At 34.3% G+C, this 18,089-nt stretch overlaps 1 protein-coding gene across 3 annotated transcripts in view; it reads left to right on the top strand.

Annotated features, from left to right (window-relative positions):
• Nucleotides 1-18,089, top strand: part of MAPK9 (mitogen-activated protein kinase 9) — a 50,868-nt gene that overhangs the window by 25,031 nt on the left and 7,748 nt on the right. For 2 of the 3 annotated variants that reach the window (XM_020998610.2, XM_020998612.2), the window contains exons 5-11: nucleotides 807-945; nucleotides 4,735-4,900; nucleotides 6,542-6,613; nucleotides 9,443-9,625; nucleotides 11,177-11,301; nucleotides 15,194-15,257; nucleotides 16,961-17,032. In XM_020998610.2, the coding sequence (XP_020854269.1) occupies nucleotides 807-945; nucleotides 4,735-4,900; nucleotides 6,542-6,613; nucleotides 9,443-9,625; nucleotides 11,177-11,301; nucleotides 15,194-15,257; nucleotides 16,961-17,032 (821 nt within the window). Of the gene's footprint in view, nucleotides 1-806; nucleotides 946-4,734; nucleotides 4,901-6,161; nucleotides 6,234-6,541; nucleotides 6,614-9,442; nucleotides 9,626-11,176; nucleotides 11,302-15,193; nucleotides 15,258-16,960; nucleotides 17,033-18,089 lie in introns of all 3 variants that reach the window. The other variant, XM_020998611.2, reaches the window with a different exon arrangement.

Raw genomic sequence — 18,089 nt, 5'->3', positions numbered from 1 at the left:
CCAGAAGGCTTTGTTATATTCATAACCAAATATTGTTAGTAACCAAATAATGTCTTTCATTATAGATCTTTTTTGGAATATTAAATTACACTACCTCTGGTCAGCTAGTGTAGTGTTGCATGCTTATTTACAATTACTGCATGAAATTGATTAGTAAATCAAAATGCTTTCCTCTAAAACTCATGAAATAGAATCTTAATTTTTGTTGTATTAATGTATATTATGTTAACACTTATTGGCATATGGAGGCCTTTGGAAGTAGTCTGTTGTAATAGATAGGAATGCTGAGTTTGGAATTAATATAACCTGGATTCATATCCTATTTCTAAACTTTATTTATTCTTTGATCTTGAGCAAGTCCTTTGATTGCTTTGTACCTCAAGAATTTCCTAGGATTTATCTATTGAGTTTTATAGGAGTTATTAATCTGCCCTGGTTGAGTTGGAAGAAGGTCCTGCAAGCTGCCGAAATCACATATCCTTTGCATTTTCCAATATTGAATCACATGGCATAAGTTATTAATTTAACAAGAAACTATAGGTTTCATTTGTGTTCTTTGAAATACAAGTTTTTAATTGACCATGGCACATTCTTTATTTCTCTGATACTTGATCATTTCATATATTTATAGAATCCTCAAAAAATAATGCAGTTTTTTTATTTTTTAAGCTAGCCAATGTAATAAGTAACCAGATAAGCTTTATTGTGATTTCCTACAGGTTTCAGTTGAATATACATCCTTTAAATAGCCATACAATTCTGCTAATGTACATATGTGTAAAAGGGAATTTCTTATTCCTTTCTAGGTATTTGGTCATGGAATTAATGGATGCTAATTTATGCCAAGTGATTCATATGGAATTGGACCATGAAAGAATGTCTTACCTTCTTTATCAGATGCTTTGTGGTATTAAACATCTCCATTCAGCTGGTATAATACACCGAGTATGTAGTGATATAACATTGATGGGAATTATTTTTAGTGTTATAAAAAAATATTCTTTTTGTCTTTACATTGCTTGCATTTCCCAATACATTCCTCTCTTCTCCCCCAACAAAAAGTCATCCCTTATAACAAAGAATAAAAAAGAGGGGGAAAAAAAGCAGTTCAACAAAACTAACCAACAAATCAAAATAGGCTGCTTTTATATGCAGTGTACCACAGAAAGAAAGAAAGTGCCTTTTCATACCTGTTTCTTCCTGTGGGCCAAGCTTGGTCATTATTATTTTTCAGTACTCAGTTTCCAAATTTTTTGCTATTGTTTTTTCCCTTTACATGTTGTAACCCTTCGTGCTGAATATTGTTTTCTTAAATTTGCATATGTTCATAGAAATCTTCCCATGCTTTTTCACATTCATCTTATTCATCATTTCTTAGCATAGTAATATTCCATTACATTAATGTACCACAATTTGTTTAGCCATTTTCTAATAAGTGGGCATCTATTTTGCTTCCAGTTCTTTGCTGCCACAAAAAGTGCTTCTATGAATACTTTGGTGTATATGGGACCTGTTTTTTTCCTTCTTATCATTGACCTCCTTGGGTTATATCTTAGGGTATATGCTTAGGAATGGAATCTCTGAATCAAAGGGTATAGACATTTTAATAACTTTGTTAGCATAATCCCAAATTGCTTTCCAGATTGGTTGAATCATTTCAGAGCTTCACCAACAGTGCATTATCGTGTATGTTTTTCTACAACTTTGCCAGTATGTGCTATCTTCATCCTTTTTTCACTCTTACTATTTTATTAGGGATAAGGTGAAATCTCAGAGTTGCCTTGATTTGCATTTCTCTTGTCATTAATGATTCAGAGGATTCTTTCATGTGGTTGTTAATAGTTTGCAGTTCTTTTAAAAGCTTTTCTTTTTCTACCACTTTCGCTTTTGCATTAGTTTATAATGTAAAACCCTAATTCTTGAATTATTAGAGAATTTTTTAAATCACATTTTAGAATAGAGACATCAAGTATACTAGCAGGTTGTATTGTATTAAATGACACTATGTTAGAAATAGGAAAGAGACTCTTTTGTTTTTAATAAGTAATCAATCATCAAAAAGATAACAGTTTTAGAAACAGATGAAACTGTTCTTTGAAATGTTACTCAGGTTGTCCTAAAAACGCCTTTATAATAAAATGGCTATGTGTGCTAAAAAAGAATTATCAAGGATATATTTCCTAGGTGATATTCTCAGTTCTTAGATGTGTATGATTAATATAAAATATTTGGGGGTGAAAGTTTGGGTAGTTTATCACTTAAAAAATAAAATTCATAGAGTTCCTCTTGTGTGAGGATTTCCAAAGCCTTTGGGATTCCTACCCCAATTTTTTCTTTTATTCAGCCCTGATTCCTAATGCCATTCATGTCCAGAAGCAAGTGAATGATGTCCCTAGTGTTCTATACAGTTGGCTTACTGCTCTTTAATCAGTAGTTGCATTACCATAGTAACAGTGCAACATCTGCATTCCCCTTAGCTCTTTTCCTGTGGTACAAGGCCAACCAACAAGGCCCTACTAGCCCCTAAAAGAAACTAATTAAGGAAGGGTCAGAGATAGGGAAGGGCTGTAGGGAGTTGGAGGACACTTGCTGAACTGAGACCTTTTCACTTCTTCCTTAAATGTCATAGAATCATATCACTCAAAGAGAGAAAGGCCCAAAGAGCTGAATGACTCCCTAGTCACCTGCTTTTTCTACCAGCTTATCCTCAAGCCACTCCCCTGATTACCCCTAAAAGGCTTTGCTCTATTATTTCTCCTCACATCATATAAACTGTGTTCGTCTAAACCAATCTTTTAACCTAGGGTGTACAGATTTCCACCCGAGGGATCCAGGGATAGATTTCAGGGTATCTGTGAATTTGTATGAGGAAAAAAATTAGATCTTTATTTTTACTAATTCCTAACTGAAACTTAGTATTTTCTCCAATTTTTTTTATTCACTTAAAAACATTATTCTGAGAAAGGGTGCAAGGGCTTCACCAGATTGCCAAAGGGGTCCTTGCTACTAAGAAAGATTAAAAGCTTTCCTATTGTTCTCTACAACCTCCCCACTCCCGTGATTAATTACAAAAAACTGCAGTGTTAGAGTATCACAAATGGTTTAGTGGAAATAGGTTTGGTTTTTGAGGTCAATGGCCTTGGAAATGTAAATGCTTTAGATTTACTCATTTGCCTGCAAAATAAATGTATCACTGGAATACAGACTACTGTATAGAAATAGTAACACTAAAATATTTCCATTTTAATTACCTTTATTGCTTTAGGTCCAAGATTTAAATATAGAGTAAATAATTTCCACTAATAGAGAACAGGGATCATGAAAATTGAGTTAATAACAGAGTTGAAATAGGAGACTCTCAGAGTTAGAAAGGACCATAGATATTTTGTAGTTCAACCTGTACCTGAGCAGTAATGTATTCTGCAATATCCCTGACAAGTGGACATCCAACCTCTGCTTAATCACCTCCAGGGACAGAGAGCTCACTATTTACCTAGGCAGCTCATTTCACACATAGATAACTCTGATAAGGATGGTTTTCCTTTGTCTTGAACTGACATCTTCCTTTCTGCAGCAGATACCCTTGCTGCTCAGATACACTTAAAAACTGTTACAATATCCCTTAAGTCTTATCCGTGCTAAACTTCCCCACTTTCTACAACAGATTCTTCAATGGAATGCTTTCCAGTCTTCTCTCCATCTTAATTACTTCTGTGGATTTGGTTCAGTTTAATATCCTTCTTAAAATTTGATGCCTAGACTTACTATAAATGTGACGTCTCTGGGGCTGAGGTCACGTCAGTCGCCACTGCTTTAATGGTTCTACAATCCACTTGAAAATAAGCTTGAAAATATAGAAGCAGGAGTGATATCATCTTATTGGAAAGATAATGTTTATGGCATTTCTTTATTGCATTATTGATTTGGGCTATAATTGAGCATTTTCTTAAAGTTTCTTTTTTAATTACATACACATTTATAAATATATATATATATATATTGCATATACATATACATTTAATTGCATATGCATATATATGACATATATTTGAACAGATAACTCTCCCTTTATGATAACTCTGCCTAGGTATGTTGCCAGTAATGGGATTTTTGGGTGGGAAACTTAACTGGTATATCAAATATAGAGCCAGGCATCCTGAGCCACAGGAAACATTCTTATAGTGGACTGCAAAGCATCAAGAAGGGAGGAGAGTCATAATGGAAGACAAACTCCTGAAGTTTGAAAAAGGCAGCAGGGTTCTAAAGAAAAAATGCATCTGGTTCTACAGAAAACATACCCAGGTCTCCACCTTCCTCACTTGACAATTTTCATCCCAGTCCTCTGGGGGATTTTTTTTTTCCTAAGAAATGTATCTGACTCCATAAATGATGTCAGTGAGGAAAATGGATTTGCTTCATGTAAATTCTGTTTTTCCTGTACTGTATCTGTTCCATAAAATAAGAAATACCTATTTTAATAAATAGAAGTTCTATACAACTCATTTCTAATATTCTGTCATCTGATAACTATGAACTTAAAATTTAATTTAATAAAAAGGTATGTATTAGATACTTGCCATATGCAGAGCACTTTGCTAAGCTCTGGGGAAGCAAATAGAAAAGCAGGACAGATTACAAGTACTTCTGTTAAAGTATTGCATAAGCCAAAATATATGTAGCATTTTCCCATATATTTTTGAATCATTGTACTAACTTAATTCATTGATTTATTAGGATTTGAAACCCAGCAACATAGTAGTAAAATCAGATTGTACGCTCAAGATCCTTGATTTTGGCCTGGCACGGACAGCATGTACTAATTTTATGATGACTCCATATGTAGTCACACGCTATTATAGAGCACCTGAAGTTATCTTGGGGATGGGATACAAAGAAAATGGTAAGTTTCAGATTTTAATGAGAAAGTTGATATTCTTTAAAATTGTATTGCTGATTTTATTATTCATTTGTTACAGTGAGTTTGAATTTGAATGTACAATTGTGATTGCTTATTGTTCTAAATTTGGTTATGGCCTTGTGTAGAGAGGTCACTGTAGTTCACACTTACAAAGTCATTCATTTTTTACCCATACTGGTAAAAAATAACTTATTTCACAATTTATTTTTAAATCTGAAAATAATTCCTGAGATAAGAAAGTTATTTATAAAGTCATTCATTTTTTACCCATACTGGTAAAAAATAACTTATTTCACAATGAATTTTTAAATCTGAAAATAATTAATTCCTGAGATAAGAAAGTTGTTTTCTCTGTATTTAACTTTTGTTTTTTTCTTAAGATTCTATATTATTTTAGAAGAAACTAAGCCTATTTTAATCACCCATAAAGAAAAGAGGCCTAAATTCAGCCCAGTCACAAGTTACAAAATTAGTTTGTTTTCACTGTTAAATCATAAATATTCTCAAACCTATTCCCTCCCTTATACTGACTTGCACTCAGTCATAATAGACCTGATAAAAGGTGCTTTACTATTGTGTTGTTAAAGAAATGCCCCACACAAATGAAATAATGGAAAACATCAGGCTGCTAGCTTCTCTTTCCCCCCCCCCCGCCTTATTTATCCCCATATCTCCTCATAAATGTTATGCTCCTGGACAAAACTGTTCATGCCTTCTGTGGCATGGTGATAAGAGTTCAGCCTGGGCTTAAAAGAAGGTGTATTACATTATCATGCAATAATTACTAAAGAGAAATGCTTGAATGAAGTCACTTCTTCCTGGGCCTTAGGGGTTTTTTATGTGTAAAATGAGGGTATTGGACTTAGATGATCTCAAAGGCCTTTTTTGGCTCTAAATCTATCAAATTGGGATAAACTTCTGGAACTGCTTTGTCAATATAGTGCTGTCTGGAGCAGTATAGCTAAAGGGAGCCCCCTTCTGGATGCTTCAATTTGTAATATTTCCATTTGAATCTGAGATAAATGCCTTAAGTGTAATAATGCCCATGCGAACTTAATCATATTTCAGAACATTATAAAAACTCTGAATTAAGTTAATTTAAAAATATTTGAGGTAAAGTAAGGATGATGGACTTCTTTCTGTGTTTCTGTTGTTTTGAAGTTGTGTTGGGGAGTAAAGGGGCATGGGGTACTCTATCGTTAACTTTTTAATCTATGTTCTCATTGCACCTGGCGTTGGGTAGTGGATATCTGGTCTGTTGGGTGCATTATGGCAGAAATGGTCCTTCATAAAGTCCTGTTCCCAGGAAGAGACTGTATCCTTCACAGTGGTTTCTAGAATTATAAAGTAAATTGCTCAGGTTGGAAAATGGTCTTTAGGTTAGTTTACATGTACTTTATCAGCATGTTTTAACAGCAGCATTAAGTGTTATAGTCAGTTACAACTGAATTACTGTCAAATTGAAAATAAAAAAGCTGAGTTCATGTTGTGTGAAAGTTCATCATTAGCTAGCTATTTATTTTTCCATATTTATGTGTCTGGTATAGAAGCTAGAATTCCTTTTTTCCCGCCTTTATTTTGTTCATGGCACTTCATAATTTTATCATTTCATTTTATTTTCAGTTGATATCTGGTCAGTGGGGTGCATCATGGGAGAACTGGTGAAAGGTTGTGTGATATTCCAAGGCACTGATCGTATCCTTCCCCAGTCATCCTTGAACCCCAGCCATACTTTCCATAACCACCAAAGGCAAAATGACTTTCTTTGTCTGCAGTAGATGAGAACACAAAAAGGAAAACATCATACTTCTTGAGTATGTGTTTGAAATGGTCTTATTCTGATGTTTGTTAAATTAGTGTCACTAACAAAGTTGCACATATTTAACTTTCATTCCTGATTATTTTACTATGCTAAACTCTACTGCTTGAATAGTAATGTATTTACTCCAGGAGCTATTGCATTGGATGACACATTGGCATTTAATTGCATTTAAAAAGGCATGTAGATATGTAGGAATACAACTGTATTAAAAAACAGGATATAAATAAATAGCCCACCAAATTATTTAATTTATCTAGGAAAGTGGCTATTTCAAACTCATGTGGTTGTGCTTAAAAGATTTTACTAATGTGCTGTATTTGTTAAAATTATCAATATGCACTAAAAAGGTTCTTTTTAGAAACTAGAATTTGAAACACATTAAATGAGACCCAAATAGAAAGTATGCAAATGAGATAAAAAGTTGTGTCAAATTTCCTGGTTCTATTCTAATTCTTATTTGGGAAAACTTTTTTTAAAATCACCCCTGTTTGTGTGCTTTTTTTTTGTTCTTTGTGTTTTTTAAACAATGATTATTTTGCTCTGGCACATTACAAATACACTGTAGGAACATAAACTTCAAAATTTTAAATGAATAGATGGTCAGCTTATTCATGTTAACATCGTTAAACAGAAAAAAAATCAAATTTAATACTTCCTATATGCCATTTCTTGTCTGTAGAGTCATGCTTTCATCTTGTGAATGCTTTTCATCCTAGTCATTTTTCTCATGTGTCATTTCTCATTATGATAAACATTGAATATTTTCATTAGTCTTCATTTTAAAAAATTATTAAAATAGTTTATATCAATTGACAGCTATTCTTTGCTTTTCTAATTAATCTTATCTTCAGTATCATATACATTATGTCAACATACTTTTTCTTGTGGTCTTTTTATTGGGGTGATTTTTCAAGGTCAAGTAGATAGAGCAAGTTCTTAAGGAACAGATAATGTTTTGAAGGGGTTTTTTTTGTTTTGTTGTGGCTGGCTTTATGAATACTTTTATGTATTATCTATTTTCTAAGTATTTACCATGAACTTAGATGCTGTGTTATATTTCAGCTTTTCTGAGCAATTGTCTAGCAATTATACCCTATGTCAAGGTCACCCATTTCAGTGACTAAATAGATTTTTATTCTGAAAATAAATTCAATTTAAAAAAACTTTATATATATATATAAAACATATAAAACAATTAAGCTGTTTTGCCTAATATTGAGTGAATTAATATCCTGATAATTAGTCACTTTTTTACTTTTGTGCATTTTATGTCTTAGCTTATTTTGTACATTAAGAGAGAATTAAAATTTTAAGAAGTGCAGAGATGAAAAAAGTGGTACTTTATAGGAAATGAAAAAGATTGTTAGGAGTTAGGTTAGACTTAACAATTCCACAAGAACAGTAAATAGTGTTACTGTAGAAAAAATAACGGTGCAGAGAAGAGAATCAATCTGGTGTACTTTCAAAAAGAATAAATATTTAGGTTTTTCTGTCATAGTTTAAATAAAAAAGAATACAAATTTATAGACTCTTATTATGTCAAGATGTGGCTGGAATATAACACTGGATTTAGAGTCAGACATTTGAGTCCCAGCTCTGTCATTCACCAGGTCTGTGACCTTGGGGAAATTACTTTACTTTCCTGGGCCTCACAGAAACAGAGTCAGTGATACTTGTACTGCCTACCTCACAAGGCTGTTATTAGAATCCAGTGAGACAAGATGTATGAAATGCTTTGTAAGCCATGAGCCATGAGCGTAGACTGTTATTTTTGTGAGCAGCAATAATAATAAATGAGATTACTAGGACCTGCCAGATCTTGTATTCCATTGTTGTCATAGTTTTTGGAACTCTCCATGAGACATTTTACCTAACTTTTAATGAAAGTTAACTATGACTTCTGAGAGGCATCCTGGCAGTAGAGGTATGGAAGTAAGTCATCCTCAGAGCTTGCAAGACCAGGTTCCAAGTCTTGCATTTGTCATGCACTGGCAGTGACCCTGGGCAAGTCATTTAACTTCTTAATGCCTCAGTCACCTCTATAAGACTGTAAGTTATAAAACAGGTGCCAAATCTGCGTTGGAAGGAGTTTCCTCACCATAATTCTCTGCACCATTGAACAGGTCTGGTCGTCTTTCTTCTCACCCTTAGCCTCCAAAATAAGCCCCAAACAAAAAACAGGAGTTACCTATAATTTTTGTCTTAAGCAGTAATCTTTAGTCACAAGAAAACAATCTTATTGGAGCCAAAAATGGCAAAGCAGTATTCATTAGTAGGTAGCTTGATAGGTTTAATCAAAGACTACAGAAAATAGAGAATTTCAGAGTTGCAAGGGACTAGCTACCCGTTTCATGAACAAAGGAAGCAAGGCCCAAGAGAGGTAAAGGATTGAGGTAGGTAGGGGCAGAGCAAGAACTAGAACCTGGATTTCCTAGGTACATTGCTACTTCTCCTTTAAAATTAATCATATGCCATATGTCAAATAGTTTGTAAAGTGCTCTCCATAGTTATGTTTATCTTAAATAGTCAGAACATTGAATTCTGAGTGTTCATGTTTAGATGGTATTTTTAAAATAATAGTGGAATCTCCATTCATTACTTGTTGGTATACACATATTTACGTTAGCTCTTTTTTTTTCCCCTCAATTATACTTTGTGTAATCTGGTTGTTTCAGTTATATTTTCTTAAAGAGGTCCTACAGATATTGATCAGTGGAATAAAGTTATTGAGCAGTTAGGAACACCATCATCAGACTTTATGAAGAAATTACAACCAACTGTGAGAAATTATGTAGAAAACAGGCCGAAATATCCTGGTATCAAATTTGAAGAGCTTTTCCCTGATTGGATATTCCCATCAGAATCTGAACGAGATAAACTGAAAAGTAAGATTTTTTTTTCTTATGCTTGCATTCCCTAATCCGCATGAAGTTTTTTTTTCATATTTACATTCCACAATATGAACATGTTGTGATATATATTTACCTCATCTGTAAAATGAGAATAACATCAGAATACATTAAAATCTTGTAATTATACCAGCAATTGGAATCCTCGAACACCTTGCCACTTCTCAAGGACATAGAAGTCTAAGATGAGGAGAATCAATGTCAGGATGAATACCTAAAACCTGAGATTTCTGTTCTCAAAGTCTGCCTTTTTGAAGCCTTCAAGCAAAATTTAAAAGCTTCATAGAAAGATTGTGCATATGTTAATTACAGAAAGTGGAGTTACAAAGATGGGAATTTCACACTTTTTCAGAACATCCAAGTAAAGTGTATTTTAAATGTAGTTTCCCATGCCAAATTACCCCAGTCATCTTAATCATTTGCCTCTTCAGAATCTGACCTTGAGGGAGCTCAGAGAAAAATTATCACCCTTGAACCCAAAGCAAATTATATCATGTGATGATCAGAGGAACCACAATCCTTATTTGCCTGTAGTTATGAACCTTGCTGTATGCAAAAGCCCATAGCTCTAATTTATGCATTGATTTTATTTGGTTTTTTTAAATTATAATCCTCTAAATTTTTTTTAAATTGCTAGAATTTCTTCCCTCAAGTACTTTTAAAAAAAATACCTTTGTGTGGTGGAGTTGAGAGGCCAGGTTTATACATTTCCAGCACCTAGCATAGTCAGTGCCTGGCACATAGTAGACACTTAATAAATTCTTTTCGATTGGTTGATTGATGCAGTCTATTTCAGAGAAAACACTACATTCCTCCTCTGGAAATTGGGCCTTTTTTAACTTGGAAGATAAACTTGGTAGGAAAATGGCCCATCTTATGCATTTATAGATATTGGTTGCTGATGACTGTTTTCATCATGCTTCAGTAGTCGACTCTCAGTTAATCAGAAAGTTACGTTGGGCAGAATCCCAAATTCCTGACCTTCCTGGTTAACCAAGGTTTTAGTATAATTGTTTTTAAAGTTTTTGTGTAGCCATGGGGGAGGGAATAACTAGGGGCATGACACCAAGTTTTAGTGCTTTATTCCCCAGAAGGAAGAGCCAAAACTGTCCACCTTCAGGACAGTTCCAACTCTTTGGGCCTTTTTCTTTCATTCATTGTCAGAGAATGCTGCCCTTTCCAGATATTACAGTCGACATGTAGCCTGCACAGAGCCCCATCCATGAGTGTATTCTTTCTTATTTCTCCTTTTAAAAAAAAATAGGATTTAATGTGTTTTTTTTTCTTAAGAAATATTTCAAGATTGTTTTAATGACTGTGGAAATGATTTTAATTTTTTGAAAGTCACTTAGGAATTTTGAGCTTGATGTCAGAAACTTCTTTAAAAGTGGGTACTCTTAACATTTCATAATCTGAGCTTTTTATCTTTTCCTTCTGTGATGCCATATTTAACTTTTTTATCATGTGTTTTTAATTTTCAAATTAAAACTTAGTTTTTAAAATGATATACCTTCTTTTTCTTCCTAGCAAGTCAAGCTAGAGATTTGTTATCAAAAATGCTCGTGATAGATCCTGACAAGCGAATCTCTGTTGATGAAGCTTTGCGTCATCCCTATATTACTGTTTGGTATGACCCTGCTGAAGCAGAGGCAGTGAGTATTGATGTAAAGTGACCTAATAGGTCTTTTCAGTCTCTGTGATTTTATGGATAGAAGCAAGGCATATCCTAGAAGTTAAGGAAGTTTAACACTGCTGTGTGTAGATCTCTCTCTCTTCTCCTATCTTTTCCTTCTCCCCTCTATTTTTTCTCCTCTCCTTTCTCTCTCCTCTCCCCATTCCTCTCTTCTTTCTCTCCCTCTCTTCCATAAATTATGTGTGTGTATGTGTGCATAATTATGTATTGATACACATATGTGTATATGTATTAAACACACATATATCACATAAATATTATATATGTGATGGTTAAATAAATATAGGCAATCCCTGGTTTATACACAACTTAGACATACATGTAGGAATCAAGAGTGTCTAAGTCTAGACCTCTCACTTCCTAAAAGGACCAGTACTCCCTTTTTACTCAATTTATAACTGTTAGGTGTGAATGCCGTAGACAGATACTTTCTCCTATACAGATGTAGAGGTATAGTTAGTAGCTTTCTCTTATGCAGATACAGGAATGTGGGGAGGTTATAAGTTACTGGTGCCAGCAGCGCATACCTATTGCCCATTCCTAGCAAAGCTCTAATTCTCTGCCTTTTCCTGCTCTCTCTACCCTGCCTATTGCTAATGCTGAGTTTGGGAGGTATGTGTTTGCCATCCTTGATCAGAACTGGAAATGCATTATCCCCAAAGAAACCTCAAGCTCTCTGCATGCTTTGACACTTGACTCTCCCTTCATCTTGGATATTGTCTCCTCCTTTGGTTTTTGTGGCGCATCTTTGCCATGATTCTCCTTCTACTTACCTGGCCATTTCTTAGTCTTCTTGCTGGGTCATGATCCAGATCCTATCCTTTCACCATAGTTGTCCCCTAAAACTCTTTCCTGATCCTGCTTCTCTTCTCTCTCTCCCCTCTCTTGGTGAGCTCATCATTTCCTGTAGTTTCAATTATCTTTATCCTGTTAACTGCCAAATCTATATATTCCTCTCCAACCTGTCCTCTAGACTCCAGTCAGTCCTGCTTCACCAGTTGCTTATTAGATATCTCCACCTGAGTGTGCAGTAGACGCTTCAAGTTCAGCATAGTCAAATTAGAACTCTTTATCTATTCTGTGAACCCATCTTTCCTCCATACTTTCCAGTTTCGTTTTTTCTGTATTGTTTCCAATTACATGTAAAACCATTTTTAGCATTCATTTTTTTTAATTTGGGTTCCAAATTCTCTTCCTCCCCCCTCTCTAAGATGGCAGGCAATTTGATGTATATTATACTTTTGCAGCAATGCAAAACATATTTCCATATTAGTCATATTGTGAAAGAAAACACAGACTAAAAAAAACCCACAAAAAAATGAAGTAAAAAAACAGTATGTTTTGATTTCTATTCAGACTTCCATCTGTTCTTTCTCTGGAGGTAGATAGTGTTTTTCATCATAAATCCTTCAGAATTGTCTTAGATCGTTGTACTACTGAGAATAGCTAAGTCATTCGCAATTTGTCGTCACACAGTATTGCTGTTACTATGTATGACGTTCTCCAGGTTCTGCTCACTTCACTTATCATCAGTTCATGTGAGTCTTTCTAGGTTTTTCTGCTCATTCATCATTTCTTATAGCATAATAGTATTCCATCACAATCATATACCACAGCTTGTTTAGCCATTGTCTAATTGGTGGGCATCTCCTCAGTTTCCAACTCTTTGCCAATACAAAAAGAGTTGCTGTAATTTTTGTACATAGAGATCCTTTTCCATTTTCTTTTTAAATCTCTTTGGGATACAGACCTAGTAATGCTGTTGCTGGGTTAAAGGGTATACACAGTTTTGTAGCCCTTTGGGCATATTCCAAATGGCCCTCCAGAATGGTTTGTTCAGTACACAACTCCACCAGCAGTGCATTAGTGTCCCAGTTTTTCCACATCCCCTACAACATTTGTCTTTTCCTGTGCTGTCATATTAGCCATTCTGATGGCTGTTTTAATTTGCATTGCACTATTCGTAGTGATTTAGAACATTTTTTCATATTCTAGATAGCTTTGATTTTTTTCATCGGAAAATGCCATTTTATATCCTTTGACCGTTTATCAATTAAGGAATGACTTATATTTTTATAAATTTTACTCAGTTCACTATATATTTGAGAAATGAGGCCTTTATCAGAGAAACTTACTATAAAATTTTTTCCCACTTCTTTCCTTCTAATTTTGGCTGCATAGGTTTTGTTTGTGCAAAACTTTTTTAATTTAATGTAATTAAAATTATCCATTTTATATCCCGTAATGCTCTCTAGCTCTTGTTTGAACCTAAATTCTTCCCTTATCCATATATCTGACAGGTAATTATTCTATACTTCCCTAATTTGCTTGAGGTATCACCTTTTATGTCTAAATTATGTGCTTATTTTGATGTTATCTGGATATATGGTGTGCCATATATCTACTTTCTGCCAAACTGCTTTCCAGTTTTCCCAGCAATTTTTTTCATGTAGTGGGTTCTGGGATCTTTGGGTTTATCAGACACTTACTGTGGTCATTGCCTCCTGCGTATTTGTGTACCCAGTCTGTTCCACTGATCCACTCTATTTCTTAGCCAGTATCAGTTTGTTTTGATAATTACTACTTTATAATACAGTTTGAGATCTGATATGGCTAGGCAACCTTCTGTCATATTTTTTTCCCTTTAATTCCCTTGATATTCTTGACCTTTTGTTTTTCCAGGTGAATTTTGTTATTATTTTTTCTATCTCCACACAATAAGGTTTTGGTAGTTTTGATTGGTATGGCACTGAATAAATGCATTAATTTAGGTAGAATTGTCATTTTTTATGGTAGCTTGGCCTACCAATGAACAATTAATACCAGTTGTTCAGGTCTGACTTTGTTAGTGTGAAAAGTGTTTTGTAATTGTGTTTATATAGTTCCTGGATTTGTCTTCTCAGATAGACTCCCAAGTGTTTTACACTGTCTACATCTACTTCCCTATTTCAGTCTAGGGCACCACCATTCTTCACAGAGTTAGAAACCCAATTTTATAACTTCTCAGCCATCTTGAATTCTTTATTCTCCATCATCCCCTAAATCTAATCAGTTGCAAGCCTTGTCAGTTTTACCACTACCACACCTTTTGCATCCATTCCTTCATCTAATGTGATTACCCAACTAGTTCGGAATCTCATTACCTCTCACCTGGATTATTGCAGTAGCCTCTTAATTGGGCTCATTACTTCTAGTCTGTCCTTACTTCAATCCTTCCTCCACACAGCTGCCAAAAAAATCTTTCTAAAGTACATCTCTGGCCATGTCAGTCCCTTATTCAAGAATCTCTAGTGACTCCATAATGCCACTAAAATAAAATAAAACTTCCTTCCTTAGCATTAGCATTTGAAGATTTTCACAATCTGGCCCTAGCCTTCTTTTCTAGACTTATTTCGTATTACTCCCCTTTATGTACTGTGTCCCAGCCAAATTGGCTTACTTGCTGTTTTCCAAACAACCTTCTATCTCCCACCTCTATAGCTTTGCTCATGCCTGGAATGCATTCCCTCCTTGCCTGTACCTCTGGGAGCCATTACCTTTCCTCAAGTTCTACTAACTTCTACTTAGGTACCACCTCCTTCTCATAATCCCACTCATTAGTCTTCTTTCCCTTCTTTGATGATCTGTATTTACCTATGGACAAGTTGCATCCTCTCAGTAGATTGTAAATTCTTTAAGGACAGGGACTGATTTTTGTTTTTGTCTTTCTATCTTCATTTCATTGCATGTGGTACATGTTTAATAGATGCTTATTCAGTATTAGACTTTGGGGAAGTCTCTTAGGAATTCCTTATATATATTAGATTTTTGAACAACAGACTTGGTTTTTTTTTTTCAAATTTAACTTTTAGCCACCACCTCAAATTTATGATGCCCAGTTAGAAGAACGAGAACATGCTATTGAAGAATGGAAAGGTAATCACACAAGTTATTTTGACCATCAGTTATAGACATTTTTATCAGTATTTCTTGGCACAAATACATTTTGTATAGTATAATTGACTTAGAGTCAATTTAGTCTTTATTTTGTGAAACTGTGGGACTGTTTAGAATTAGTTAATAGTTTTATCCCCAAATTCTTATGTTAATCAGCGAGTTTATTGAAATGGGGTTTTTTAAGCTATTTTGTTTTCAGTTCTTGTTAAGCTAGATCCAGAAATTTTTAAAAGTCATTTATATCACTTGTTTTTAATAAAGAAGAAATTTTAAAAGATATTTATTTTTACTAAAATGCCGTTGTTTTAAGACTTTGAAGAGGTTTGGTAGAGATTTCAAGTATTTTTTTGTTGGTAATTAAAGCATATGATTACGTGGTAGTAATACCTAGAACATCTTTTCTGTTTCTTGCTAAACCTGACATCTCTCAAAGAATTTGTAAAAAATCTTAAAGATAAAAAAATCTTAAAGATAATTTAGTCCAGTGCTCTCATTTTCCAGACAAGAAAACCAAGACCCAGAGAAAGCAAAACACTGAGTGAAATTGAGCAATAAAAAGGGCTTAGCAGAAAGAACACACTGGGTCTGGAGACTGAAGACCTAAGTTTAGGTTCCTCTCTGCCACTTAATTAATTAGCTGTGCATCCATGAGCAAGACACTTATTTACTCTGGATCCTTGGATCCTAATCTTTAAAATGAAGAGCTTGAACCAAATGATTTTTGAAATTCCTTCCAGCCCTAAATTCTGTTTTCCTCCTCAGTCGGTCAGGATGAGGCATTGGATTAAAACTGGTATTTCCTGACTTGTAGCATAGAACTTTTCCCCCTAAACCACGCTGTGTGAATGATAGATAGCAACCTTAGCATGGTATACAAGTACATAAAAGTTACTCATGATTCAACAGCAAATTAAAACCAAAATGCTATCCATTATATATTATAGCTTACTTAATCATTATTTAGTTTAGCCATTGGATACCTCATTTGGTGTTCTTCCTGTAATGTTCAAGTTTGTTTGATAGTATTAATTTGTTGTCATAAAAGCATTTTGAAAAATTCATTTGCATATAAAGATACTGTTAATGATTATTATATCTTGTTTTGTTTTATTTTATTTTGAGCCTGACCTATGATTTTATTGCTATAGGAAGCTCCCTCTGACAGAATGGGTCTATATCTGCTCTGCAGCTCTGGGACACTGAGAGATTAAGTGTCTTACTCAGGGTCACTCAGCCAGAATGTATCAAAGACAGGGATTGAACTCAAGTCTTACTGATTCCAAAGCCTGCTCTATGTCTCTGACCTATACTATATTGCTTCTCATTAGTTTATGTTATTATTTTGTTAACTATTCTAAATTCTAAATTTTCAATTATGTTTTAGAAATATTATTGTCCTGGTATTACATTCCCCACTTTTTTTTTTAATGTGATATGTAGAGGTCTGAACTCCATCTCTAGTACTAGACAGGTAAATCTGACAAAAGTGTCTTGGGCTCAGATCTGCCTACAGTCACAGCACTGAAATGGAGCATGTTTGATACACAAGACTATAGCCTAGCATAGTATTCAATTCAGGGACGTCAAAAATAGGTCTTTTATCCTAATGAAAGTTAATTTTGAAAGTTTATAGAAATATAAAGAAACTAATGAAACATTTTAACTTAAATTTTTATTTGAAGAACTAATATACAAAGAAGTAATGGACTGGGAAGAAAGAAGCAAGAATGGTGTGGTAAAAGATCAGCCTTCAGGTTAGTGATTAGTTTAATAGTTTTACTTCTGGTAATCTTGCTTTAGCCAACTTAAATACCAACAGTGTTTTCTATATTAATCATTATGGTTTAGGCAGTTGTTTTTAAAAAAGAATTTGCCTCTTAGCACTTTATTCATTCTGATGATTGTAAAGTTATCTTCTAGATACACACAATCCTCTATAACCATGGCTACACAATCAAACCAAGCAGAGAATTAAAGTAGTTCCAAGGACAAATTAGCCTTTGTTTCTTTAAACACTTTTGCCCAAATTTCCCAACTGATTGTGAATAATCATTCTATTTCACTAGTAGTAGTCTGGGACCTGTGAGCACCTCTTTAAAGTACAGAGGCTCAATAGATTACTTTTGCACATGTAAAGAACAACTAGGTGGCCCAGCGGATAGAGTACTGGGCCTGGAGTCAGTTCAAATCTGGCTTCAGACACTTATTAGCTGTGTGATCCTGGACAAGTCACTTATCCCTATTTGCCTCATTTCCTTATCTGTAAAATGAGCCAGAGATGGAAATAGCAAACCACTGTAGTATCTTTGCCAAGAAAACCCCAAATAGGGTCATGAAAAATCAGACATTTCTGAAATAACTAACAACAGGTATACATGCTTGTGAACTGTGGCCTGACTTGCTCTTTTCTACACTTGCTACCAACATACAAAAAGAAGATGTATGTAGAATATGTTGATGACTTTCGTTTTTGTATTATAAACCAACAAATAGTGTTCAAAGATAAAAGATTACAGTGTAACTTAAAAATGAACACAATTTGGGAGTTGGGTGAACACTACTTGTCCAGGGCTCATTCTGGTCAGGCCAGGCCATAAAGCTGAACATTAAGAATGAAGTGTCCTGTTCTGCCTTAAGAAATTTAAATGTTATCCCTGAATTTTTTAAAAATCCCAAGCCCCTGGTCTTTATGCCATTTTCCTTTGGGGCAGACTAATCTTTGTTGCAGCTACCTGTTGTTATTACCCAACCTTAATCTTAAAGATGTGCTTTTTGACTTACACTTAAGTAGAGTACAGTGTAGAGAAAATA

This window comes from Phascolarctos cinereus, unplaced genomic scaffold (assembly GCF_003287225.1).
Source record: "Phascolarctos cinereus isolate Bilbo 61053 unplaced genomic scaffold, phaCin_HiC Scaffold_2;HRSCAF=192, whole genome shotgun sequence".
Lineage (NCBI taxonomy): Eukaryota > Metazoa > Chordata > Mammalia > Diprotodontia > Phascolarctidae > Phascolarctos > Phascolarctos cinereus.
Note: the sequence above shows the minus strand (reverse complement) of the source record. Positions and strands in the feature narration are given on the sequence as shown.